Source organism: Ahaetulla prasina, chromosome 1 (assembly GCF_028640845.1).
Source record: "Ahaetulla prasina isolate Xishuangbanna chromosome 1, ASM2864084v1, whole genome shotgun sequence".
NCBI classification, from domain to species: domain Eukaryota; kingdom Metazoa; phylum Chordata; class Lepidosauria; order Squamata; family Colubridae; genus Ahaetulla; species Ahaetulla prasina.
In genome coordinates this window covers 22,862,674-22,889,553 of record NC_080539.1, presented here as the reverse complement: position 1 = coordinate 22,889,553, position 26,880 = coordinate 22,862,674, and the positions used below count along the sequence as shown (strand labels likewise).

Here is a 26,880-nt window from a genome sequence, read left to right as displayed (position 1 = left end):
TGTCACCCCATAGTCCTTCTTTTCATCAAACTAGACATATCCAATTCCAGCAGCCATTCTTTATATGTTTTAGCCTCCAATCCCCTAATCATCTTTGTTGCTCTTCTCTGCGCTCAAGTCTCAACAACTGTTTTATATCGTGGCGACTAGTGACCCAGAAGAGAGGGGTATGGTTGTCACTAAGATGAGCACACTAGATACCAGTCCTCATCATTGTGAATGGAGGTATAGATCATTTGCATGCCAAGATTTGTGCTGGGAGAAGATGGAGAACATTAGAATAGAATAGAATAGAATAGAATAGAATAGAATAGAATAGAATAGAATAGAATAGAATAGAATAGAATAGAATAGAATAGAATAGAATAGAATTTTTATTGGCCAAGTGTGATTGGACACACAAGGAATTTGTCTTGGTGCATATGCTCTCAGTGTACATAAAATAAAAGATACCTTCATCAAGGTACAACATTTACAACACAATTGATGGTCAATATATCAATATAAATCATAAGGATTGCCAGCAACAAGTTATAGTCATACAGTCATAAATGGAAAGAGATTGAACATTACTTTAAATGTGAGATAGATAAGGAGGCTGCTTCTGCAATGGATTAGGGATCCATTGCATATGTTATGAGGATGTCTTCTTTAAGAACAGTAAGTAGTTATCAACCCTTTGAGGTAGACCAGGTCAGGAAACCATGCAAAGGACGACAAGAATGCTATTTAATGTAGTAGCATATGGTAGGATAGCAGCAGCACTTAGACTTATATATTGCTTCACGGTGCTTTTACAGCCCTCTCCAAGCGGTTTATAGAGTCAGCATATTGCCCCCAACAATCTGGGTTCTCATTTTACTGACTTCGGAAGGATGGAAGGCTGAGTTCACATTGATCCGGTCAGGCTGCTGGCAGTCAGCAGAATTAGCCTGCAATGCTGCATTCAGCCGAATAGGTTGAAAAAAAATGCTTTTAAAAGTAAAAAAAAGAATATGCGCCACAGCTGATCACCCCCCCCACACGGTGTGCCCTGCACATGCGCATGCACAGCGAACCGGTAGTAAACCGGTTCATATTTGACCACTGCTATCAACATTTGGATAGTAGACACAGGTGTCTGAAGTCTCTCTTACTAGGATTAAATGAATATTACTCTTCAGATTGTACTTTTATCATTATTTCTACATCGGCATCCATCCATACAAATTAGCACCTAGTAATTTTTGGGGATGTGAATATTGCCTTTTTTGGAAGAGTCATACAGTAAGACACCATAAATAGTAAGTAAAATTCCCAAGCTATTTGCACCAGCTGAATGATTTGACGTTCTCTAGGGGAGGGATGAGTTATAGCTTGAAAAATTAAAACTTGAAACTTTACATGAAGATGTAAAAATAGGAGGAAAATGGTGGCACCAGGAAAAAAAAACCTGCTGCTACTATTTTTAAGAAAGGGAACAGCTGGAACATATTTTGTGTTGAACACAGCCATATGTATTTAATGCAAGACCTGATCTGTGATTTGAAGCATTGCACTTCTGCCATTCCAGATTTAATTTCTGAGAATAGCTGCCAATCAATTAAAGACTTACAAAGTCAGCCTTTTCCAGCCTGACGCTTGGAATGCCTTGTCTGAGAATAATAGGAATTGTAATCTAATACAGGTAGCCCTCAATTTACAACAGTTTGTTTAGTGAATTTATTTTTTATTTATTTATCAAGCATGTCTTAGATAATAGATATAAGTATAAACATGATTATGAATACATGAAATGGATACGAATAAAAGGGAACACTAGGACAGGGATGGTAGACAAGCTGGTGCACTTATGAACAACCCTTAAAGACCTCTCTATTTTTCGTAATTTTATTTTTTAAGACACACATTAACATACGTTGCATTTTTTCTGAACAGAATATTGGCCAGGTTTCAAATTCATACAACTTTTAGTTCTCTTCCAATGCATTTTATATACTTACATTAATAAAGTATATTTTCTCTCATTTTTATTTTCCTTCTTTTGTTTATGTTGTATATCTAATCTTACCCTTTGCCCTAAATTCTAATCATTTATCAACTTCTCTCTCCCCCACTCCTTACTCCCTTTTTATTAAACCCTTTATTTCCCAGTTAATATTTGTAATCTTTTATATATACTACTTATCAAACATCAGAGTCATTCATATATTTGCAATTCAATAACAATTCATATAATATTAATCATAGTCAAAAAAGAAAAGAAAAAAAGAGAAAACTCAATTTATCTTCATAGTATCATTTCCAATGCTTTAAGTAAATTCCATAGTTACATTTAAAGACTTTTTGTAATTTCAAATTCCATTATTAGGAATGGGGTGAGGTCAACAGTAGACAGTCTGAGATTAAAGTTTTGGGGGTTCGGGGAAGAAACCACAGAATCAGATAGAGCATTCCAGGCATTAACCACTCTGTTGCTGAAGTCGTATTTTCTGCAATCAAGTTTGGAGCGGTTTAAGTTACGTTTGTATCTATTGTTTGCTCGTGTATTGTTGTAGTTGAAGCTGAAGTAGTCATTGGCAGGTAGGACATTGTAGCAGATAATTTGATGTACTACGCTTAGGTCAGCCCAAAGACGGCAAAGCTCTAAGTTGTCTAAGCCCAAAATTTCAAGTCTGGTGGCATAAGGTATTCTGTTGTGAGCAGAGGAGTGGAGGACTCTTCTCATGAAATATCTCTGGACTCGCTCAATTGTATTGATGTCCAATATGCAGTGTGGGTTCCAGACAGATGAGCTGTATTCAAGAATTGGTCTAGCAAAAGTTTTGTATGACCTAGTTTGCAGTACAATATTACCAGAGAAGACGTTACACAAGATCAGGTTAACAACTCTTAATGCCTTTTCGATAATGCTGTTACAGCAAGCTCTGGCACTTAGATAATTTGAGTACTACAAGGTCCTTAACAGAGTGAGGGTCGTCTACGAGGTTGTATCCGTCCAGCTTGAATTTTGTGTTCTGATTTTTTTTGCCAATGTGTAAGACAGAGCATTTGTTGGTTGAGATTTGGAGTTGCCAATTGTTTGACCATTTTGACACATAGTCAAGGTCTTTTTGTAGGGTAGCAGCATTGCCGGTGGTGTTGAATAGTTTTACATCATCAGCGAAGAGAACGCAGTTGCTTATAATTTGATCGCAAAGGTCATTTATGTAAAGTATAAAGAGTGTGGGTCCTAAAACGCTGCCTTGGGGGACACAGGTACAGGGTTTGATAGGGCGTTCCCTATTTTGACTACTTATTACCTGTTTGATAGGAACGCAGCTATCCACTTAGACAGGAGTCCAGAAATGCCATAAGATTTTAGTTTTAGAAGTAGTGACTGTTCAAAGTTACAACAGCACTGAAAAAAATGACTTATGACCATTTTCACCCTTGTGGCCATTGCAGCATGGTGATCATGCGATCAAAATTTGGACACTTGACTACTTACGACGATTGCCATGTCCCGGGATCATGTGATCCCCTTTTGCGACCTTCTGACAAACAAAGTCAATGGAGAAGCCAAATTCACTTTACAATTGTGTCACTAACTTAACTGCAGTGACTCACTTAACAACTGTGACAAGAAAGGTCATAAAATGGGGCAAAGTTCACTGAACAAATGTCTCGCTTAGCAACAGAAATTTTGGGCTCAGTTGTGGTCGTAAGTTGAGGACTATAATATGTAGAAGAACAGGTAGAAGAATACTGCTTTATTGTATAAGGTCTACAGAGTAGTTTCTATTCATCATTAAATCATAATGTGATATTCTACAAACATTTACTGTTAAGTTTAGTAACCAATACAATATTCCTGCAAGGTATTATTAGTTTGCAGATGAAAGACACAAATAAGAAAATAATTTGGTGATCTAATGGTTAAGGACATCCACATTCATAGATCATGGTTCAACAAGATTAGCAAGCATGTCCATAAATAAATATTGTTCTAAAACAAATATTTGGCCAACTGAGTAGTGGCTGACTTGCCATCTAAAGTCAATTTTATGTGCACTCATCAGGAAGTAGATACTTTTGAATACAGCAGGGTGTATTCTGAGAAAATGTACTTAAGGATTATGTTTTTATTCTTCCATATTCTCCAAACAAGAGGCATTCCCCTAGTTTGCATTATTTTATGAGGGACAGCCAGAAAATATACTGAGATCTACTGAATGACCTTTGGATAAACACAGTAAATTGGCAAATGTTTCTGACCCTAATTGTTTGTTAAGATTGTTATATAATTAATTGCTGAATTATATAATCAGCCATACAGTTATATTTCTGAACTGTGGAAAACTTGAAAATCAGTGGTAGATTTCTTTAAAGGAAATTTTAAAAATGTTTAAATTCCCCTTTACGCATAGTCCTTGACTTACAACAGTTCGGTTAGTGACCATTCAAAATTATAACAGTACTTTAAAAAGTGACCTATTGCCATTTTTCACACTTAATGATGATTGCATCATCCCCATGGTCAAATGATCACAGCTGGTAACTGGCATGTATTTAGGAAGGTTGCAGAGGTGGGTTTCAGCAGGTTCTGACCAGTTCTGGAGAACTGGTAGCGGAACTTTTGAGTAGTTCAGAGAACTGATAGTAAAAATTCTGACTGGCCCCACCCCCATCTATTCTCTGCCTCCCAAGTCCCAGCAGATGGGGAGGAAATGGAGATTTTACAGTATCCTTCCCCTGCCATGCCCACCAAGCCACAACCCACAGAATCGGTAGTAAAAAAATTTGAAACCCACCACTGGAGCGTTGTTGTGTCCTGGGGTCATGTGATTACCTTTTACAATCTTCTCACAAGCAAAGTCAATGGGGACGTGAGACTCATTTAACAAATAACTGCAATGATTCACTTAAAAACTGTGAAAAACTCAACTCTTGCTTAACAACGGAAATGCTGAGCTCAATTGTGATCGTGAGCCAAGGACTATCTCTACCTTCACAGGTTTTAGCCTCCTGACTGGCTGCACAATCAACCTGCCAGTGATTCTGACTATGGGAGGGAGGAACGAGACTTGAATGGAGACAAGAAGGGAAACAAAAGATGTGGAGATTCTAGAAAGAGTGCAGAAAAGAGCAGCAAAGATGATTAGGGGATTGGAGGCTAAAACATATGAAGAATGGTTGCAGGAACTGGGCATGGCTAGTCCAGTGAAGAGAAGATCCAGGGGAGACATGATAGCAGTGTTTCTATAACTCAGGGGCTGCCACAAACAAGAGGGAGCAAAGCTATTCTTCAAAGCACCTGAGGGCAGGACAAGAAGCAATGGGTGGAGACTAATCAAGGAGAGAAGCAACCTAGAACTAAGGAGAAATTTCCTCACAGTTAGAACAATTCATCAGTGGAACAACTTGTCTCCAGTAGTTGTGAATGCTCCAACACTGGAAGTTTTTAAGAAGATGTTGGATAACCATTTGTCTGAAGTGGTGTAGGGTTTCCTGCCTAAGCATGGGGTTGGACTAGAAGACCTCCAAGGTCCCTTCCAACTCTGTTATTCTATTCTATTCTATTCTGTTCTATTCTATTCTATTCTATTCTATTCTATGACTAACAAGAGAAAGCCAGAATCTGCACCATACAAATGTAAAAAGGAAATTTCTGAAATAAGGAGAGCTTCTCACAAAGAAATAGGGGAAAAATTGAAATGTCTGGTGTTCCTTTCTGCTGTCTGGTGTTGAGAGGAGTAGAGAGGCGTGAAAATAAGAAAATCTCAACAGCTTGAGCTAAATTGGTAATTCATGCCACTTCCTGTTGGTTTCACGCAGGAAGAGAAAAATGTAAGGTATCATAAGGAAGAGATTATGGGGTTCCAGATGACAAAGAAATGGAAATAGAAAGTGGGTGACCATACTCCTCAGCTACTTACAACCACAAAATCAGAAGAGGAGGGGGAGAAGAAAACAGAGAAGGAGGTGGTATTAGAAATAAACCTGCCAAGCCAAGAACCAATGGTTCCCAGACTCAAGGAAACTATTATAATCCGGCTATAGTAAGAATGGCCAAATAGCGTTTGATTTGAAAAAGTGGGAGGAAAAAGCCTAAGATTTAAACACTGGGGCTTAGATTTATATATAAGCTTTGATTGCTAAATACTGCTGTTGTAGTTGACTTAGTTTTGTTCTGCAGTATAGTAATCAGTTTAGCTTAGTCTGTGAACCTCCACTCAGAAAGCCAAATTTTGAATAAGGAGTCTGGAGAACACATAAAATAGGGGTCAAAATCTGGGGAATCCAGATTTACTGGCATGGCAGATGTCAAGTCTACAATGATTATGATTTAATAGAATAATAGAATAACAGAGTTGGAAGGGACCTTGGAGGTCTTCTAATCCAACCCCCTGTTTAGGCAGGAAACCCAATATCATTTCAGACAGGTGGTTGTCCAATCTCTTCTTAAAATCTTCCAGTGTTGGAGCATTCACAACTTCTGGAGGCAAGTTGTTCCACTGATCAATTGTTCTAACTGTCAGGAAGTTTCTTCTTACTTCAAAGTTTCTTCTGCCCTTGATTAGTTTCCATCCATTGCTTCTTTCTTATAACTTAGGTTATAATTAGTAAAAAATGTAAACTATTCAGACTGATATCACTTTAATCAAAAATATTTGTCACTAATGAAGGCAAATATAAGTGTCCCAGAATTACCACCAACTTAATTCTGGGCTTAGCAGCACAAGGAAACAATAGCCAATTGCCAGTCATCAACGCACAATCAGTCACTAGGAAGGCACCGCATAAACACAACTCACAGAACAGGTCAAAGCATTGTTTTTTCTGCAGTTCTAATTATCCTCTGAAGTCTGTGTCTGTCTTGTTGGGTTGCAGAACCAAACCAGACAGTTACAGAGGTACAGATGACAGACTCAATAATTCCTCTGTAGAACTGTATCAGCAGCTCCTTGGGCAGTTTGAGCTTTCTGAGTTGGTGCAGAAAGAACAGTCTTTGTTGTCCTTTTTTGTTAACTGTCCATTTTAGATCTTACGATATGATAGAACCTAGAAATTTGAAGGTTTCTACTGTTGATACTGTATTGTCAAGTATTGTGAGAGGTGGAAGTATGGAAGGGTTTCTCCTAAAGTCTACCACCATTTCTACGGTTTTGAGTGTGTTCAGTTGCAGATTGTTTTGGTCGCACCACAAGGCTAGTCGTTCGACCTCTCGTCTATATGCGGATTCGTCATTGTCTCGAATGAGACCAATCACTGTTGTGTCATCTGCGAACTTCAGTAGTTTAACAGATGGATCATTATAGATGCAGTCATTGGTATATAGAAAGAAGAGAAGTGGGGAGAGCACACAGCCTTGCGGGGGGGGGGTGACCCCTGTGCTAATTGTACAGATATCTGATGTGATTCTGCTTAGCTTCACCTGCTGCTTCCTGTCTGTTAGGAAGCTTATGATCCACTTACAAATGTAATTGCCAGATTAGTTTTCCTTCTCGCTTTTTACTTTCTAAGCATATTAATTATTTTTTTTAAATGTCTTTCTTAGGTGGGTATTCCTATACGAGAAAGGCTACCAGTCTAAGGATGGCATCATAAATTCTGTTTCAGTGAAGCTCAAAGGCATCGCAGTTACAAACATTAGTGGCATGGGTCCATACTTATGGGATGTGGCAGACTATGTTTTCCCTCCTCAGGTAAGACTTTAGGAACAACGGAAGAGTCATTTCCAGAGAATAAACATAGAACTTTGGAACTGAGTCATAAGTGCCTTTTGCGGGATCTGCCATAACTTCAACTGGTCATAAGTCAAAGACTACCTGTATTAATGTGTAGGAGAATTTTCCCTTTTGCTTGTTACTGCTTAGTCAAAAATTGACTCCAGGGTTCTGCTGAAAGAAACATGGCACTCAAAAGAAACAATCAACCTTCTCCTATTTTGGATAAATATTTATCAATTAGATTAGTATTACATTAAATATCACATCAATATTTTAAGATCTTCCCAGTTGAACTGGAAATTGCTCAGTTCTAATTTTGAAGCTCCTGGGAGGCTCCAAATAGATTGTCTACATTTTTTTCTCACCTATTCCTGCCCCTGCTGTGAATAGCAAGAGAGGTTTGTCCTCATTCTGTCTTTAGGCCTCTTGGTCATTCAGCCCCAGCTCTAAGAGGCGCTCAGTGGCTCAATGATGCTGGAGATGGTCACTGCTCTGGTGGTTCGAACCTTAGCACTGTGTGGCAGGATGAGCTCCTGTCACTCACCTCAGTTTCTATCCATCAACAATTTGAAAGCATAGTCTATGCAAGTAGACAGATAGGTATCACTTCATTGTGGAGACAGCTGGTGCTCTGTGCAGGCAGTCAGATTCCTGATGGCTCTGAACCTTCCTGTTTGCTCTGGGAATGGAGGGGGCCTTGGGTGAAGCTGCAGGAAGATGTGCTGATCTTTCTCTCTGGTGCAAACCAGCTTACCCTCCTGTGGTACACTTTGGGAAGTGCACAAGCATGTTCTATAATACAGCTGGTACTTTGGCAAGCCAAACTACTACTCTGCACTAGCATTGTGGTCTCTTGGCTACTGTAACACCATGATATACTACTACTACCTTTACCTCTACTACCACCACCACCACCATCACCATCACCAATTATTATTATTATTATTATTGTTGTTGTTGTTGTTGTTGTTGTTGTTGTTGTTGTTATTATTATTATTATTATTATTATTATTATTATTATTATTATTATTATTACCTGCACTGACCAAGAGATGCCAGAATCGAAGAAAAAGAACTGGGGAAAAATCACGATATATCGCGACCTGGCCATCGAAGCTACACGGCTATGGATGAACCATGTAACAGTGATACCCATTGTCACCCGGGCACTTGGTACCATGTCCAAGAATTTTAAAAAACACATCAAGAAATTGCAGCTTCCTGCAATAACACCAGCAGAACTGCAAAAAACTGTGCTACTCGGAACATCGTATATTTTAAGAAGATACTTGGTTGATACCTAGGATGCTGGCAGCAACCCGTATCAACCATTAGCACCAGTCAATGGTATTTGCGACACATTTTTAAATGTTCAGTTGACTGAGTTTCATGTTTAATGCATAAAGTAAATAATGATAACCCCAGCTTTTTCTTAATTCCTTAGCTTATGAACAGAAGACCATTGAGATGCATAATCTATTGCTTTCCTTTGGGATATTTAAAAAAAAATCTTTCCATTTTTGCCTACAGCCCTGGTATTTTTCTGATAGTTTTCCATGCAAATATTAACCAGGTCAGGCATTGCTTAAGTTTTTCAAGATAAGTCAATGTCAGCTGGCTGCTACCTCAAGACCCGGGGGGAGGGGTGTATAAAAGTATGAACTCCAGAGGTTAGATTTTGCCTAACTGCAATCACTACAGCCAAAGATCCAGTGGTACAAGTCCTGATGTGATTTTTAACATTCTGTGTTTAGCCAGGAATCAAGAGGATAATCTGCGACTATTAAATGAGTAGTTTCATATTCATCTTATTTTCCTTTGCAGGGAGACAGTTCCTTTGTGGTGATGACTAACTTTATTACCACCCGTGGGCAGAAACAGGAAACATGTCCAGGGGTATGTAGCTTGATATTGTCACTGTATATTATTTAGTTTATTCCTCTTCTGTAGAGTACCATAGAGATAACCTCAGAAAAAGAATGTAAACTTAGCAAAACATGTATGAAGCCAGAGAAGACAATATGAGGAAGAAGCTCCTTATAGTAGAGTTTCAGTTTGCTTGCAGAGTCTGTTTTCTGATCTAGCTTAGCTCAAAGAGTTGACATCAGTCTTCAAAGCCTGACATTTCCCCTTCTCCCTCTCTTGCATCTATGAAAGTCAAAGACATTAAGTTTGTTCTTGTACTATCTGAATTTGAGCTTGTATTCTGATTGGTTGTCAGATTCCCATGGGGCCATGCAGGACTGGGGTGAAATTCAGCAGGTTCTGACAGGTTCTGGAGAACCAGTAGCGGAAATTTTGAGTAGTTCAGAGAACTGGCAAATACCACCTCTGGCTAACCCCAGAGTGGGGTGGGAATGGAGATTTTGCAATATCCTTCCCCTGGAGTGGGGAGGGAATGGAGATTTTGCAGTATCCTTCCCCTGCCACACTCACCAAACCACACCACGCCAACCAAGCCACAACACGTCCACCAAGCCACACTCACAGAACCGGTAGTAAAAAAAATGGATTTCACCACTGATGCAGGGATAATGCTATAGGTTGTCTTTTGAGTTCCATGCTTGGTTGAGCCTTGCTGGGTGATGCAATCTCCCCAAGTGCCCCATGTGGCGAGTTCTATTGCTAGATGGGTAGAGGGCTAATCCTATCTTTGTTATGTAGAATGGACTGGCTCAGGCCTTAATGGCCCATTAACAGAGGGGGGGGGGCTGAATTTCTGCCTCCCTTTTGGGGGAAATATTCTGCCCTTTTAATATTTCCTAAAATATCTCATTTTCCTAGGAGAGAATGGGTGCTAACTACAGAACTGAGTGTGCTTTTGTGCACCCAAAATACTTGGAAAGCAGAAGGGGGAAAAAAGGATAGAAGGGAAAATGTAATTTGTTGGAAAACAACAGGATTAGTTGATATGTTCTAACAGGCCTACTTTTTTCTATTTCTATTTGGATGGTCTCTCACATTCGTATGTTTTGACATTTTTGTGGTTGATACCTAGTTAAATATTAGCTGCACTGAATGGCAGAAGTAATCATGTTGTGGAGATCCCTTCCTCTTTTCTAAAGAAAGACTCCTAACTTGAAGGCTCTACCATGGCATGAACGCCAGTGTGGTCATAGAAACCTCTTGATATCCCTCATTCTCCATCATCTCCCTCTTTTTCTGAAAACAGAAGGCTGGAAGGCTGCAAAACATATTCCCTTCGGTATAATTGGTATTTCCAAAATCTTATCCAAATGCATCTGACCTTCACCTCCCAACTCCCAATGAGTTCCACAGACTTGCTTAGTAATAACAATGGCAGCTACGGTCCAGCAGTTTGTTTCGAAGACCCATCCAGAAAAAGGACAAGGGTGATGTAATGGTATGTGGAAGACAGCAGGGCAGAGACATTGCCTAGGGAACTGTAGCCTGAAGCTGGATAGTGGCCAAGGCAAGAAGCTCAGAAGAGACCTCCCCTAGTTTCTCAGATTGTAAAAGAGGGGAGAATTGTACTTTCCACTTGCAACCAGTGGTGGGATTCAGCCAGTTCGCACCTATTTGGGAGAACCGGTTGTTAACTTTCTAAGCAGCTCAAAGAACCAGTTGTTGGAAGAAATCTTATTTTGTTTTGTTTTTTCACTTTACAGGGCTAGTTCTGTAAGGAAGGCAGGAAGGAAATATTCTGGTGTTGTTTCTAGCCTAATCTTTATTGCCCTGCTTACAGAAACTGCCTCTCTTATTACATCGTAACAGCTAAGCCGAGCGCCCATCGATGTGAGTGACATTGAGTTGGCCACACCCACACGGTCACATGACCACCGAGCCATGCCTACCCAGGTGGTCATTAGGGTAGAGAACCAGTTGTTAAATTATTTGAATCCCATCACTGCTTGAAAGGTTCTATCAATGTAGTTTTACAATAAAGTAGCATTCGTTCAACTGCTTATTAATCTTATATCTGGTGTACCCTGCAAAGCCAACATAACATAACATAACATAGCATAGCATAGCATAGCATAGCATAGCATAGCATAGCATAGCATAGCATAGCATAGCATAGCATAACATAACATAACATAGCATAGCATAGCATAGCATAGCATAACATAACATAACATAACATAACATAACATAACATAACATAACATAACATAACATAACATAACATAACATAACATAACAACAGAGTTGGAAAGGACCTTGGAGGCCTTCTAGTCCAACCCCCTGCCCAGGCAGGAAACCCTACACCATCTCAGTCAGATGGTTATCCAACATTTTCTTAAAAATTTCCAGTGTTGGAGCATTCACAACTTCTGCAGGCAACTTGTTCCACTTATTGATTGTTCTAACTGTCAGGAAATTTCTCCTTAGTTCTAAGTTGCTTCTCTCCTTGATTAGTTTCCACCCATTGCAACCTCCAAGAAAGGGTGACTAAAGAAGAATGCAAGTTGCATTCTTTGTAAACGATGATGCTCCTGTGGCAGCTATTTTGTGAATGGGCAACCGTCTCCTAAACTGCCATGTTACAACAGTACACCAACATGCCCACAAGCCCCAAAACATTGTACAGCTAATCCCTTGCTTAACTATACAGAACACATGGAGTTTTTGTTTATTCGGTAATACATTTAAAAAGTTCAGCTTTCTACCATTTGCACAACTGAGTCCCTATAGTCACATATTTCTAAAATAGGACGCTAAACGTTGTGTTCCTGGACCATGATGTCAAGCAAGAGTGTTCTGTTTCCCTTCCCCCAATACTCCCAGCAAAGAGTCAGTCAGAGGCCTCCTTTTCTGATTTATTTACATACATATAAATGTCCTGGCTACGTCTACCCATGGGCCTGCCAAGTTTCTGGAGATAACAAGGAAATTACAGATAAGGCCAGAATTACTCACGAATATATTCTTCCCTCCGTTGATACAGTTTGCCCGCGCAAATTCATTACTTTGTCCAAGACAAAAAACCAGGAAGTCCCACCTCCTATTTATAGTCTCTGCAGATGTCACTGCATGACAATTATGACTTGGCTTTGTCCCAACTCTTCCGCTGCTGCGCACGCCGGTCACGCCTGCGCAGTCTTGCATCACTCCAAAACTGTTCTTGGGGCGTTGCCAAATCAGAAGAAGGCTCCAGGGAATCAGGCTTTGCCGGCCCCTCCTCCTCCCTTTGAGTGGGTGCCAGGGAGGGAAAGGGCTCAAGAGAAGCAGGGCTTGCCAGGTCTTCTCCCTCACTTTCTGAATCATCCGAGTCCAGGAGTCCGGGTCCAGGAACCTGGGTCACAACAAAGAGTGTTAGGAAGGCTTGCAATACAACTCTGCACTGCTTATTGAATTATTTCCATTTTTCTCCTCTTTCCAGCATCCTGAGTCTGAGAAGTGTAGCAATGACAGTAATTGCAATAAAGGAGAGTTTCTTCGCCGTGGGCAAGGTGAGAAATAGCTCGGTACACAACAAGCTTAATCAAGTCAAATACATCCCAATGATTTTCTCATGGTCTCCTATCTGAGTACAGGTAGTCCTCAACTTACAACGGTCTATTTAGTGACCGTTCAAAGTTATAACGGCAATGTCAACTCACAAAGCATTCCTGGCCTGCTCTTGAGTTGCCATAGGCAAGGGGGATGGGAAACCGACAAAGCAGCACAGCAGACAAAAACTGAAGTTCATTCCAGACATATCTCTCTCAAGGCTGTCTCCCAGGGTTACCCACATTGGCCAGAGGGGAGTGATCTCTACAGCCCGAGAAATTGCTCCCTTGGCGAATGTGATTGATGACACACCCTGGGGGGAGGGAGGAAACAGGGTCATGATTGGGGCATAAATTATGTGGAATCAGAGTTGGCTTCACCTGGAACGTACTGATATGAAGCTCCTAATAAATAACTGGATTTCTTTTGAAGCTTGGCTGAAGGCTCATGATTTAATTAGGGCATCCGTCTGAACCCTGACAGGCAACTGGAAAAAGTGACTTATGACTGTTTTTCACATTTATGACCATTGCAGCATCCCCATGGTCACTTGATGAAGATTCAGACACCTGGCAACTGACTCATATTTACTGCAGTGTCCAGGGGTCATGTGATCACCTTTTGCAATGTTCTGACGAGCAGAGTCAATAGGGAAACCAGATTCACTTAACAACCGTGTTACTAACTTAACAACTGCAGTAATTCACTTAACAATTGCGGCAAGAAAGGTCATAAAATGGGGCAAAAGGCATTTAACAAATGTCTCATTTAGCAACAGAAATTTTTGGCTGAATTGTGGTTGTAAGTTGAGGACTATCTTTTGCATCACACGCTAAGATCCTGATTAGATTGATTGTTGGTTTGATTGTTTTTTTGACTTAATGTGTCACATGAACTCATATGATATACTAGTTTATTATTCAATGTATTGTGTGAACACAAACAGTGCTATTATACTGTATATATAAGTTACTTCCTTGTTTATATTACTTGTTATTTGATTTATTAGACATACTTTAAAAAAAACTTTACAAGAATTTTCCCGGAATGCTTATAGTCCAATATCCTGTTTTCCATAATGACCAACCAGATTTGATGGGAAGCCCACGTGCAACTATAAATTGAGTATAAACTGACTTGAGCATTTTTCTTTCATTTCTCATTTCTGAAAATATACCTGTTTTGGCTCTTCCAATGTTTCATTTTGTGAATAAAGTTTAAGATTAGTTTTATAGACAAAGTTTTGCAATTTCTTTAACGCAAAACATATTTTTCATGAGGATGAATATGAAGATATGCATATTATATAAATTCCCTAATTCTAGTTTTTAAATTGTTGACACACTGCACTGCCAAATACAGAGAACTGTGAATTTTGAATATACTAAGCTTTCCATTTGTATATTGATTCAAAAATCCTAAATTACAGAGCATTTGACATTTAACAAGCTGCAAAAAGAGCAACTAAGAGGGGGGGGTGGAATGAGGACAGATAACGATCAATGGCCTTGAGATGTTGACTAATTGTTTTCTAGGAGTTGGGGAGAGAAAGGAAATTGGGGCTAAGGTTTTGAACAGAAGCAACATTTTGAGGCTTTTCCTCCATTGTCATTGTTTCATTGCTTGTTACTCCCAAAGGTGATTTTTTTCAAGAGGCAACTGGACTTTCTTGTTTTTCTTCAAAGACCTTTCGCTTCTCATTCAAGAAGCGAAACATCTTCAAAGAAAAAACACAATGTCCAGTTGCCTCTTGAAAAAACACCTTTGAGATAACCATGACCTGGATGACTGAGAATCTCCATAGACATTGCTTGTTACTGTTGAAATAAATGCAATAGAGCACTGTGTTTCTCAATCTTGGCATTTTTAAGCTGTGTGGACTTCAACTCAGTGGTGGGAATCCTGCCGTTTTAACAAGCAGTTTGGTGACCACGCGCTTTGTGCACGCGTGCTGTGCATGTGTGCGCAGTTTTACAAAAACTTACCTTTCGTGTTACTGCTGGGGAGCAACACAGCTGAGGTGCAGCAATCCGCTCTGCTGTGCAAATCAGCTGAGAAAATATAGGTCAATAAAGTGCAATAAAATATAGGTTAATAAAGATAAACTGATCGTCGGAGCTACTGGTTCTCCCGAACCGGTAGAATCCCACCCCTCCTTCAAATCTCAGAATTCCCCAGCCAGCATGTCCACACAGCTTAAAATCGAGAAAGTTGACACAGAGGGGTAAGAAAAGTTAGCAATACAGGTTGTCCTCGACTTACAATCAGTCATTTAAGTCTCCAAAAAAGAGATTTGAAGTTCAAATATCTGCCCTCACCTGCACCACAGTCACATGGGTGGATTTTAGGTGCTCAGCAACCAGTCTGCACTGCACTATTTGCAGTGCCCCTGGTCACATGACCACGATTTACAACATTTCTGCTAGAAACTGGTATTTTCTTCCTGTTTGCAACAAAACCACCCCCGTGCAAATAATGGGTTCACAACAACCATGTTTTTTTCTGAATGACCCTGGCATTTCCTTTACCGTTGCCACAAAAATGGTCATAAAACTGAGTCCCATTTTACATCGTAACCCACTTACAACCTTCACCACTTATGATCATAATTGCGGAGCTCAGCTATGGTTGTAACTTGAGGACTCCCTGTATAAGAATAATAATTATGAGGACACATAGACAAAGCATTGGATGATGATAAATTAAATTAGTAAGTTCCATTATTGACAAACAATAATGTTAACATTCCAAAAGAATTAGGTTTTCATTTTTAAACTGAAAAAGGCAAAAACTTATTGCCAAAAATGAAAATAAGAATACTAATCTCCCTGAGGAAAAGTTTTATTAAATGTGATTTGTTTTAAAAAATGAAAAAGGGCCAAAATGACATAAATTAGAAACTGTTTATAATCCGGTATTAATTATCAACTGGAAATCAGCTAGGCTCATACAACATTCTAAACCCTAAACCCTGAATAGTTATGTGTTCCCATAAAATACAGTAACCAAACAAAAAAACTTAAAACTTGAATTACCATAACACAGAATCAGAGAATTGGATGGGACCTTGGATGTTAGCTATTCAGTGTCCTGCTCAGTAGAGGTTCTACTGCAGCACCTTTTCACCAAATGGTCATCCAGCCTCTGAAGATCTTCAGTCATACGGTTATGAAGTTCTTCCTGTCATCTCCAGCCTGAACTTCTTTCCTTGCAGTTTTAATTCCTTGGTTCTGATCTGGCCCTCTGGATCCCCCTTCTCTATGATAGCACTTCAGATATTTGAAGAGATTTATTTATTTATTTATTTTTATTTATTTTGTCAAATACATATTAAATAATATATATGTATGAATTGAATAGGGACGCGGTGGCTCAGGGGCTAGGACGTTGAGCTTGTAGATCGAAAGGTCGGCAGCTCAGCAGTTCGAATCCCTAGTGCTGCTGTGTAACGGGGTGAGCTCCTGTTACTTGTCCCAGCTTCTGCCAACCTAGCAGTTTCGAAAGCACGTAAAAATGCAAGTAGAAAAAATCTTTGGTGGGAAGGTAACAGCGTTCCGTGTGCCTTTGGTGTCTAGTCATGCCAGCCACATGACCACGGAGATGTCTTCAGACAGCACTGGCTCTTCGGCTTTGAAACGGAGATGAGCACCTCCCCCTAGAGTTGGCAATGACTAGCATGTATGTGTGAGGGGAACCTTTACCTTTACCTATGAATTGAATACATAAAATGAATACAACTAAAGGGAACATTAGGACAAGGACGATAGGCATGCTGGTGCTCTTATGCGCTCCCCTTACAGACTTAATATATAATATAACAACAGAGTTGGAAGGGACCTTGGAGGCCTTCTAGTCCAACCCCCTGCCCAGGCAGGAAACCCTACACCATCTCAGACAGATGGTTATCCAACATTTTCTTAAAAAATTCCAGTGTTGGAGCATTCACAACTTCTGCAGGCAAGTCGTTCCACTTATTAATTGTTCTAACTGTCAGGAAATTTCTCCTTAGTTCTAAGTTGCTTCTTTCCTTGATCAGTTTCCACCCATTGCTTCTTGTTCTACCCTCAGCTGCTTTGGAGAACAGCCTGACTCCCTCTTCTTTGTGGCAACCCCTGAGATATTGGAACACTACTATCATGTCTCCCCTAGTCCTTCTTTTTATCAAACTAGACATACCGAGTTCCTGTAACCGTTCTTCATATGTTTTAGCCTCCAGTCCCCTAATCATCTTTGTTGCTCTTCTCTGCACTCTTTCTAGAATCTCAGCATCTTTTTTACATTGCAGTGACCAAAACTGAATGCAGTATTCCAAGTGTGGCCTTACCAAGGCATTATAAAGTGGCACTAACACTTCTTAGGAATGGGGTGAGGTCAACAGTAGACAGTCGTAGGTTAAAGTTTTGGGGATTTTGGGATGAGACCGCGGAGTCTGGTAGTGCATTCCAGGCATTAACAATTCTGTTACTGAAGTTATATTTTCTGCAATCGAGTTTGGAGTGGTTCACTTTAAGTTTGTATCTATTGTGTGCTCGTTTACTGTGGTTGAAGTTGAAGTAGTCATTGACAAGAAGGACATTGTAGCAGATGATTTTATGAGCTATGCACATTGCTGTTATATTTATTAGAATTTGCCAAACAAAAATGAGAACAAGAATAAAAGAATAAAAATATAATGACAGGGACGATAGGCACATTAGTGCTCCCTCCCTCTACTGAACCACTGAACTATATCTTTCAAAGATCCTGGAGCACAGGGGAGCTGCCAGAGGACTGGAAAAGAGCTGATGTAGTTCCCATCTTCAAAAAAGGAAAAAAAACAGACCCAGGAAACTACAGACCTATCAGCCTGACCTCAATACCGGGGAAGATTCTAGAAAAGATAATCAAGCAACGAATCACCAAACACCTAGAAGCAAACAAAGTAATAACCAAAAGCCAATATGGGTTTGTCAAAAACAGATCATGCCAGACTAATCTTATCGCATTCTTTGACAAAATGACAAAATTAGTAGACCAGAGGAATGCTGTCGATATAATTTACTTGGACTTCAGTAAAGCATTTGACAAAGTAGACCATAACCTACTACTAGATAAAGTAGAAAAATGTGGGTTAGACAGCACCACCACCAGATGGATTCGTAACTGGCTGACCAACCGCACTCAACGTGTAGTCCTCAACGGAACTACATCCACATGGAGGGAAGTATGCAGTGGAGTACCCCAAGGCTCTGTTTTAGGCCCAGTACTCTTCAACATCTTCATCAATGACTTGGACGAGGGGATAGATGGGGAACTCATCAAATTTGCAGATGACACCAAGCTGGCAGGAATAGCCAACACTCCAGAAGATAGGCTCAAATTACAGAAAGATCTTGACAAACTTGAACATTGGGCGCTATCTAACAAAATGAAATTCAACAGTGAAAAAAGTAAGATTCTACATTTAGGCAAAAAAACAAAATGCACCAGTACCGTATATGTGGTACCTTGCTCAATAGTAGTACCTGTGAGAGGGATCTTGGAGTCCTAGTGGATAACCATTTAGATATGAGCCAGCAGTGTGCAGCAGCTGCTAAAAAAGCCAACACAGTTCTGGGCTGCATAAACAGAGGGATAAAATCAAGATCACGTGAAGTGTTAGTGCCACTTTATAATGCCTTGGTAAGGCCACACTTGGAATATTGCATCCAGTTTTGGTCTCCACGATGTAAAAAAGATGTTGAGACTCTAGAAAGAGTGCAGAGAAGAGCAACAAAGATGATTAGAGGACTGGAGGCTAAAACATATGAAGAACGGTTGCAGGAACTGGGTATGTCTAGTTTAATAAAAAGAAGGACTAGGGGAGACATGATAGCTGTGTTCCAATATCTCAGGGGTTGCCACAAAGAAGAGGGAGTCGGGCTGTTCTCCAAAGCACCTGAGGGTAGAACAAGAAGCAATGGGTGGAAACTGATCAAAGAAAGAAGCAACTTAGAACTAAGGAGAAATTTCCTGACAGTTAGAACAATTAATAAGTGGAACGACTTGCCTGCAGAAGTTGTGAATGCTCCAACACTGGAAATTTTTAAGAAAATGTTGGATAACCATCTGACTGAGATGGTGTAGGGTTCCTGCCTAGGCAGGGGGTTGGACTAGAAGGCCTCCAAGGTCCCTTCCAACTCTGTTGTTATGTTGTGTTATGACCCCTTAAGTATGAAGTAAGGTTGACGGAAGTCAATTTGTAGCTGAAACAACTGAATCAGGTAGACCATTCCAGACTTTGACAACTCTATTACAGAAATGATATTTTTTTGCACTCGAGTTTAGAACGATTGGAATATGGAATGGAGGTGCAAGCAAAAACGGATAAAAATGAAGATATGATCATGAATAAACAAAATGATGTAAAGAGGCTTTTTCTAAAAAGTTTAGATGAAATGCCTGAATCTGTGTTACAAGAGGCTGCCTCCCGAACCGGAAAAATTCACAGGATTAATGCTTTCCAAGAGTACTCTTTCCGGACTGATAGAATATATGACAGTAACTTGTGGATTGTTGGACATTAGGAACTATTAGGAACTATTAGGAACTATTAGGAAATATTGTGATTGACTTTTTAAAAGGAGTAATGAAGGAAAGACAGAGACTAATGCATCAAAAAAAATGGCAAGAGATAAAAGTATTACCCTGGAAAGAAGTTTTTTTTGAAATATTAACAGATAAAAATATTAGCGTTCTTGAAAGACTTTATGTGAGAAAGATCTGGAAGAAATGGGTTGATTATATGTTTCATATCTATCATAAAAGACTAGGACTAAAGTTGAATAGATATTGTAATTTCTTGTATTGAAATTATATAATGTGTTGTACTGAATTGCAAATAGAATATTCTCGAAAGATCTTACGTAAGAAAGATTGGAGGGGGGGAAATTATATGGTTATAGAAATTATAAGCGAGATATTCTCTGAATTGGATTGGATTTTTACGCATTAGCTGGTTTTAAATACTTTAGGATTAATTTGTTTTATTGATTTATATATTTTATTACTGTTAATTGTTAATATTTTTTTTTGAAGGATTTTGGTTATGTAAGGAGGAAGTCAGAGCTAGAGAGGGAAAATTGGTATAATAGTTTTGGGGGGGAATTTTTTTTTTTTAGCATATGTTTGTTTTATTTTTAACTATACCTTGTGTTTGTTCCATGAAGTCAGGGGAGGGGAGGGGTTTGTGAAGGGAGAGGAGGGGCTGGGGGAAAGGGGGAAAAAAATTTTGTTAAACTTTTTGAATAAAAAAAAAAGTTTAGAACAATTTACATTGAGTTGTTAGCGCGCGTATTACTGCGAGTAAAACAAAAAAAGTCATTTACAGATAAAACATTACTGCGTATAATTCTGTATGCAATACCTAGGTCTGACTGCAAATGACGCAGTTCTAAGTTATCCAAACAGAGAATTTCGAGCCTAGTAGCATAAGGAATTCTACTGTGTACAGAAGAGTGCAAGACTTTTCTCATGAAATACTTCTGAACCTGCTCAATTGTACTGATGTCAGATATATGGTGGGGATTCAATACTCTAAGATTGGTCTAGCATAAGTTTTATAAGCTCTAATTAGCAATACAATGCTTCCAGGAAAAAAATTGCGCAAAATTAAATTTACAACTCTTAATGCTATTAAGAGTAATTTGAAATTAAGTTTGGCTAAATCCTTTATCTGTTCCTCATGGGATTTGAGCCACCCACTGAATTCACTCCAGCTTGTTACTGTAATTTTATTTTTGAACACGGTCCTGAGAACTGAACACATATGGTGTCTCTCAGGATAAAGTAGAAAAGAATGATTATACCCTGAACCACAAACTACACAATTGTTAGCATTGACTAATCTGTTCGATTGCATCCTCAGTTTGAGAAGCAATAACACAGAGAGTGGAGCAACACGGGGAGTGGTCCTTTGTCCAAGGCTCTGCTTGGTTCTTACTTGTCGTGTCCCACTCCTCTGCTGACAGCCGGGTCAGGGAAATCCGAATCAGGCGTGCCTCTGCAGCTCTGCCAAAGTCCTAGCAAAGTTCTCAAGGCAGGCAGGAGACCAGAAAGTGACTTCAGCAAGATAAGATAGACTTTGCCTGACTCAGAGAATGCCAGAAAGCAGATCCTTTATATAGGCCATGGGGTGTGGCTCCATGACTCAGCACTTATCCAGGCCTGCCCCTCCCTTCCTTCTGTTGACGCCGCCTATCAATTCTCCTGAAGCGAGGGTCACTCCAGTCTGCAGCTGTTGGTAATTGACCTTCCTCAGGCTCACATGCTGTGGGGGAAGGGGAGGGGTCTAGTTGCTCCGTTTGCCTGGGGGCTAGAGGCACTTCTTCCTCCTCGGCCTGTCTGGGCATGGAGCTAGGGCTGGGGCCGGGAGGCATGCTAGGACATTCCTCAGCGTTTGGAAGCAGATAAGACGGGCCCGGCTGCGGGGAAAGCGGACGAGGCACAACACTACTGGTGTCTAAGGTGATCTTCATTCACTTTTGACTATACTTTCCACAGGAATCATGACTGGAAAGTGCGTGAATTTTAGCCGTACACAGAAGACCTGCGAGATATTTGGCTGGTGCCCTGTTGAAATTGATGACAACATTCCCAAGTAAGAAATGGAGTGGGAAAGGGAGACAGGGTTTCTCTTCATAATGATGCTAAATCTCAGGAAAGAAGAATCAACCTTCTATGGATACCACTATTTCTATGTATTTTCACACCTACGCATCAATATTTATGTCTTACAGTCCACCATTGCTTCTGGAAGCTGGAAAATTTACCTTGTTTATAAAAAACAGCATTACTTTCCCCAAGTTTGGAGTTTCCAGGTAAGCCAAAGATTGTTGTGACTATAAATTATAGCCCTTTTGTGGGGGTGGATTTTATAATATTTGGTGATCCATCCATCCATCCATCCATCCATCTATCCATCCATCCATCCAAGACATTTATAGGTGTCCTTATTTATTTATTTATTAAATTTCTATACTGTTCATCACACCTGCGTGACTCTGGGTGGTTTACAAATAGAACCATAAAATCATATAAAAGCCATAGATAAAATGAAGTAAAAAATGGAATTAAAATAAAATTAAAAAGAACACATGAGAAAGTCTAAAAGGCAGAGTATTGTCAACCCATCATTCACCTCCAAGCTTGGTTAAGCAGACTTTTAGAGTGTTTATATCTTTTAAAATTTGTCATACTGAAAAGTTGAGATGGTTTACCTCTCGGCTTATCGTATTTTAATACACCTATTATTATAATCAATATTCAGATCTTTATATTTTTCCTGAGACATTTAAGGGAGTTAACGTAATTTGAAAGTAGTTACTGTATACGTGAGCTAAGAACAATGAAACAAACTGAGATGATGGTTTGCTTTCCTCTAACACAGACGCAATCTTGTCGAGCGAGTTAGTGAACGCTACCTGAAAAAATGTGTTTATCACAAAGAAAAGGATCCACTGTGCCCTGTGTTTAAACTTGGATATATGGTGGAAGAATCTGGACAGAATTTTTCCCAAGTTGCTTTTAAGGTGAGTCTATTCTGAGTGGTCAGAGGCACGAAAAGTTGACAGTCCATAAGCTGAGCCACAGGCATCCAATAGAAGCCACAATGATGTCACACACATCAGAGGGCAAATGGCATAGATTATGTTATTTGCACGATGACATAATGTCCATGACATCATTTTTTTCTTTGCAAAATGTTGCTGCAGAGGCAATCTGATTTGCATAACTTTCACAAATGAAGGCAAATGCCCTCTTTTCCTAAAATAAGACATCCCCTCTTCCAGCATAGTGCTAAACCTGTACCCAAAAGTACCACGATAATCAGTTTTGTTTTGGTGTGATCTCTAAAAAAATCCAGAATGACGGAATAGCATTATACCTGTATACCTTTAAATTTATACAAAACACCTATGCGATGTCAGAATACGGTTTGAAAGATGGCTAAATTTGCTTTTTATCAAAACTCCCTTCTGTAGCCCATTCCCGGAGAATGATTGGATAGTTTTACACTGATTAGTTGATTCATGGGCCAACAAATCTGGGGAATCCAATCAATCTCTGTCTTAATGTTCTCTGTGCAATAAAAATAAGAAAAATGTGACTTGTCAGTATCATGCCAATGGCAGGACAGGGATCACGAGAAGGGGCATCAAATTTTATGCCAGAGTAAAGTGCAAACAGCACTAAGCTCTAAGCTCTTCTTCTATCCCCATAGTTTTTCCTACATGCTTTAGGCACCCAGCTTAGATGTCAAACAGCATTTTCTCAGCACCTCATTCCAGAAAGTCAGAGGCCATCTCTATATCCTATGCTGATAAATTCCACAGATTAACATAATATCATGTGAAAATTTCCCACTATCTAGCTTTTATTGCATGATCTCATATTATGAGAGGAGAAAATACCCATGCACTTTTGCAGCATCATACTTCGCTGTACAGTATTTATTTGTAGACTTAAACGATGTCCATTTTAGTGTATGCTTCTTGCATACATTTTCCCTTTATATTCTTTCTAACATATGTAGCCACACCTTAGCTCCCAACAGGTCGTAGGCATGAATCTTGCTTCTTCTGAGTTGCTGTTCATTGTTTTCTATGAACTTTACCTGACTTTACCTGACTCTTTACCTGACTCTGTGGTCTCTTCCCATAATCCTAAAGGTTTTATCCAAAAACTTTCTACTATTGACCTCACCCCATTCCTAAGAGGATCATAAGGGGCGTGCATAAGCGCACAGACATGCCTACCGTTCTTGTCCTATTGTTTTTCTTTTCTTCTTCCTATATATATGCTTATACCTCCTTATATTTACCCATATATGTGTTTATTTACTATATAATCTTTTTGTATGATACCTACATATATTGTTGTGACAAAATAAAATAAATAAAATAAATAAAACATTTCTTGAAGGATGGCGACGTCTATGTTACTGTCCAATAAACATTTGGAAACATACTGGCTCTTGAGTCTGTAGAGATTCTCAGTCATCCAGGTCATGGCTGTCCCAAAGGTGGTTTTTCAGGAGTCAACTGAACTTTCTTGGGTTTTTTTTTCTTTTGAAGATATTTCGCTTCTCATCCAAGAAGCTTCTTCAGCTCTGATAGGATAGTGGAAAATGGAAGGATTTATATTCCTTACAGACAGCTGGTTATTTGCATCCTTTTAGAGGGTCACTGAAGCACTTGGAGGTTTATCTATGTACTCAGGGTCACCTGAGTGGTGCTCCTGGTTCCTGTAGTCTGCAATTTTTCCCCCTCTTACTCCCACACCATTCAAAGGGTGTTCATCCCAAATTATATAGCTAAAAGTCTATACAATTGCAGACCACAGGAACCAAGAGCACGACTCAGGTGACCCTGAGGACACAGGTAAACCTCCAAGTGCTTCAACAACCCTCTAAAAGGATGCAAATTATCAGCTATTTGCAAGGAATATAAATCCTTCCATTCCCCACTATCGCGTCAGAGCTGAAGAAGCTTCTTGGATGAGAAGTGAAACGTCTTCAAAAGAAAAAAGCAAGGAAGTCTCCTGAAAAAGCACCTTTGGGATTGGCTCTTGAGTGTGCTGAGACCCTTGACGTTGATTTGGCAGATTCAAATAACATTCCCGATCTCTCTCGTCATTTGGGGCTGAAAAGGCCTAAAAAATGGCTTAGACATTGTTATTTGAACATAGATATTTTTAACATTTATATTTTATTGTGGTTTACTGAACTAGGTGAAATGTTGATATATATTGCTAGTCTGTGTATGATATGCCATAAATAAATAAACCTCTTTCCCTTTTTGTGCTCAGATGGAGTACAGAAACTAATCACTCTTGGTACAGTTTAAAACTAAGTGGGATTATACCTTGATTAGTATTTGGAACAGACTGCCAGAAAATAACAGGGCTTAAAGTTGGATTGAGAAATTGAAAGAAAGGTTCTGAAAGTTGCCAAGAAAACTTCATGGACAAAACCAGGAACTCACCAGGAATTGAGGAGTTGAGATGAATTCATCCTAAATGAAATTTCAATTTTACCTTCTGTTACCCTATTTCCCCCAAAATAAGACATCCCCTGATAATAAGCCCAATCGGGCTTTTGAGCGCATACGCTAAAATATGCCTCCCCCTGAAAATAAACCCTCCCCGAAAATATTTAAATGCAGAGATGGAAATCAGGTAAGACATCAAGAGGAGCACCATCTTGCTCCATGCACCCCAAAATAATAAGACCTCCCCGAAAATAAGGCCAAATGCTTATTTCGGGGTTCAAAAAAATATAAGACATGGTCTTATTTTGGGGGAAACATGGTATATGCCTTTTTCTCTAAATAGCCTCAAATATTCTAAGCAACTCATGAACAAAACCTATTGTGCTCCTTACAAAAAGTCTTGCTTTTGTTTGGACAGGGTGGCATTGTTGGAATCACCATAAATTGGGACTGTGACCTCGACTGGCCTGTGAAATACTGTGTACCTGTTTACAAATTCCATAGGCTTTACAATGAAGACAGTAACATCTCGCCAGGCTATAATTTCAGGTATGGATTGACTTTTATGGTTGTTTCATTTAGCACACCACATTTCAGTTAGTATGAAAGAGTGGTGGGGTGGCCTAGAGGTGGAGCTCTCGCCTCACAATCAGATAGGCCGTGAGTTCAATCCTAGGTAGAGGCAGATATTTCCCTCTCTGGGCACGATGAGAATATAATTCTGCATTGGTGACAGGAAGGGCATCCGGCCAGTAAACACTCAGCTCCATTCAGTTGCCCAGACTCCACCCTGCAAATGATGGTGATGATTTCAGCTACTATAAAAACCAATCTGAGTCTAATACACCTTGGGAGAATGAAGGAGGAAAGAAATATCAGGGAATCAAAGTCAGGAGCCTGGAAGCCCAATGGAAATTTAGGATTTAACCTGGATGCTTTGCTACTTCATCCTAGTGAATTGAGTGACTTCAGAGCATCAGGACATGCCATTGTCTAAAACCCAAACTAGTAAGCATGAAGAAACAGCACACAAAGCAATGGATTATTTGCATAAGGCCTCCTTGGATATAATCTCTATTTGCAGTCTCTGGACACATTTGCTTTAAAAAATCAGTAATTGTAATAAATGTCAGCCTATATTCCCCATACTTTAGAATGATGCTTGCCAGTTAGGTTTGGAAGTGGAAATTCTGCTCCAGCTCAATTATTATAGTAGACTAGTGCCATCTTATGGCTTGATGAGAACACTGCATGCATGTTGGTTACATTGGGTTTGACATGCAAGTCCAGTGATTCTCAATGTGTGGGTCTGGGTTAGGCTTAAGACCCTTTCAGGACCCTGTAGAATTAAATAGTTTCAAAATGACTCAGTTTTAATTAGCAATGTAATAAATATTAATAGAAAAACCCAGATAAACCACAGCTTTTTAAGTGTTTTTCCAGTGAGACTGGTCTATCAGGGCAACCTGGTCTACCCAAATATGGAATGGAGCATAAAGGCTTCTGCTTTTAACTTTCAGCCCCAATCCAGGAGCCTTCGCAGGCAGTCACTTCCACGACAAACTATTTTGTATTAAATTTAAATTTACAGCTTTTTAAGGTCCCCAATCATTTTTTAAAATGTCAAGGAGTTCTGAGGCTGAAATGTTTGAGAATCCCTGAGATAGATTTTTTTTTTTAATTGGCCAGATGTGATTGGACACACAAGGAAAGATAGTACATCTTTT

The 26,880-nt window shown here is 39.6% G+C and overlaps 1 protein-coding gene across 2 annotated transcripts in view; it reads left to right on the top strand.

The window, feature by feature from the left end:
- P2RX1 (purinergic receptor P2X 1) overlaps positions 1-26,880 on the top strand; it is a 50,436-nt gene that overhangs the window by 12,072 nt on the left and 11,484 nt on the right. For both annotated transcript variants that reach the window (XM_058164412.1, XM_058164413.1), the window contains exons 2-8: positions 7,520-7,667; positions 9,516-9,587; positions 13,036-13,105; positions 21,666-21,762; positions 21,902-21,982; positions 22,552-22,693; positions 25,572-25,702. In XM_058164412.1, coding sequence (XP_058020395.1) covers positions 7,520-7,667; positions 9,516-9,587; positions 13,036-13,105; positions 21,666-21,762; positions 21,902-21,982; positions 22,552-22,693; positions 25,572-25,702 — 741 coding nt within the window. The remainder of the gene's footprint in view (positions 1-7,519; positions 7,668-9,515; positions 9,588-13,035; positions 13,106-21,665; positions 21,763-21,901; positions 21,983-22,551; positions 22,694-25,571; positions 25,703-26,880) is intronic.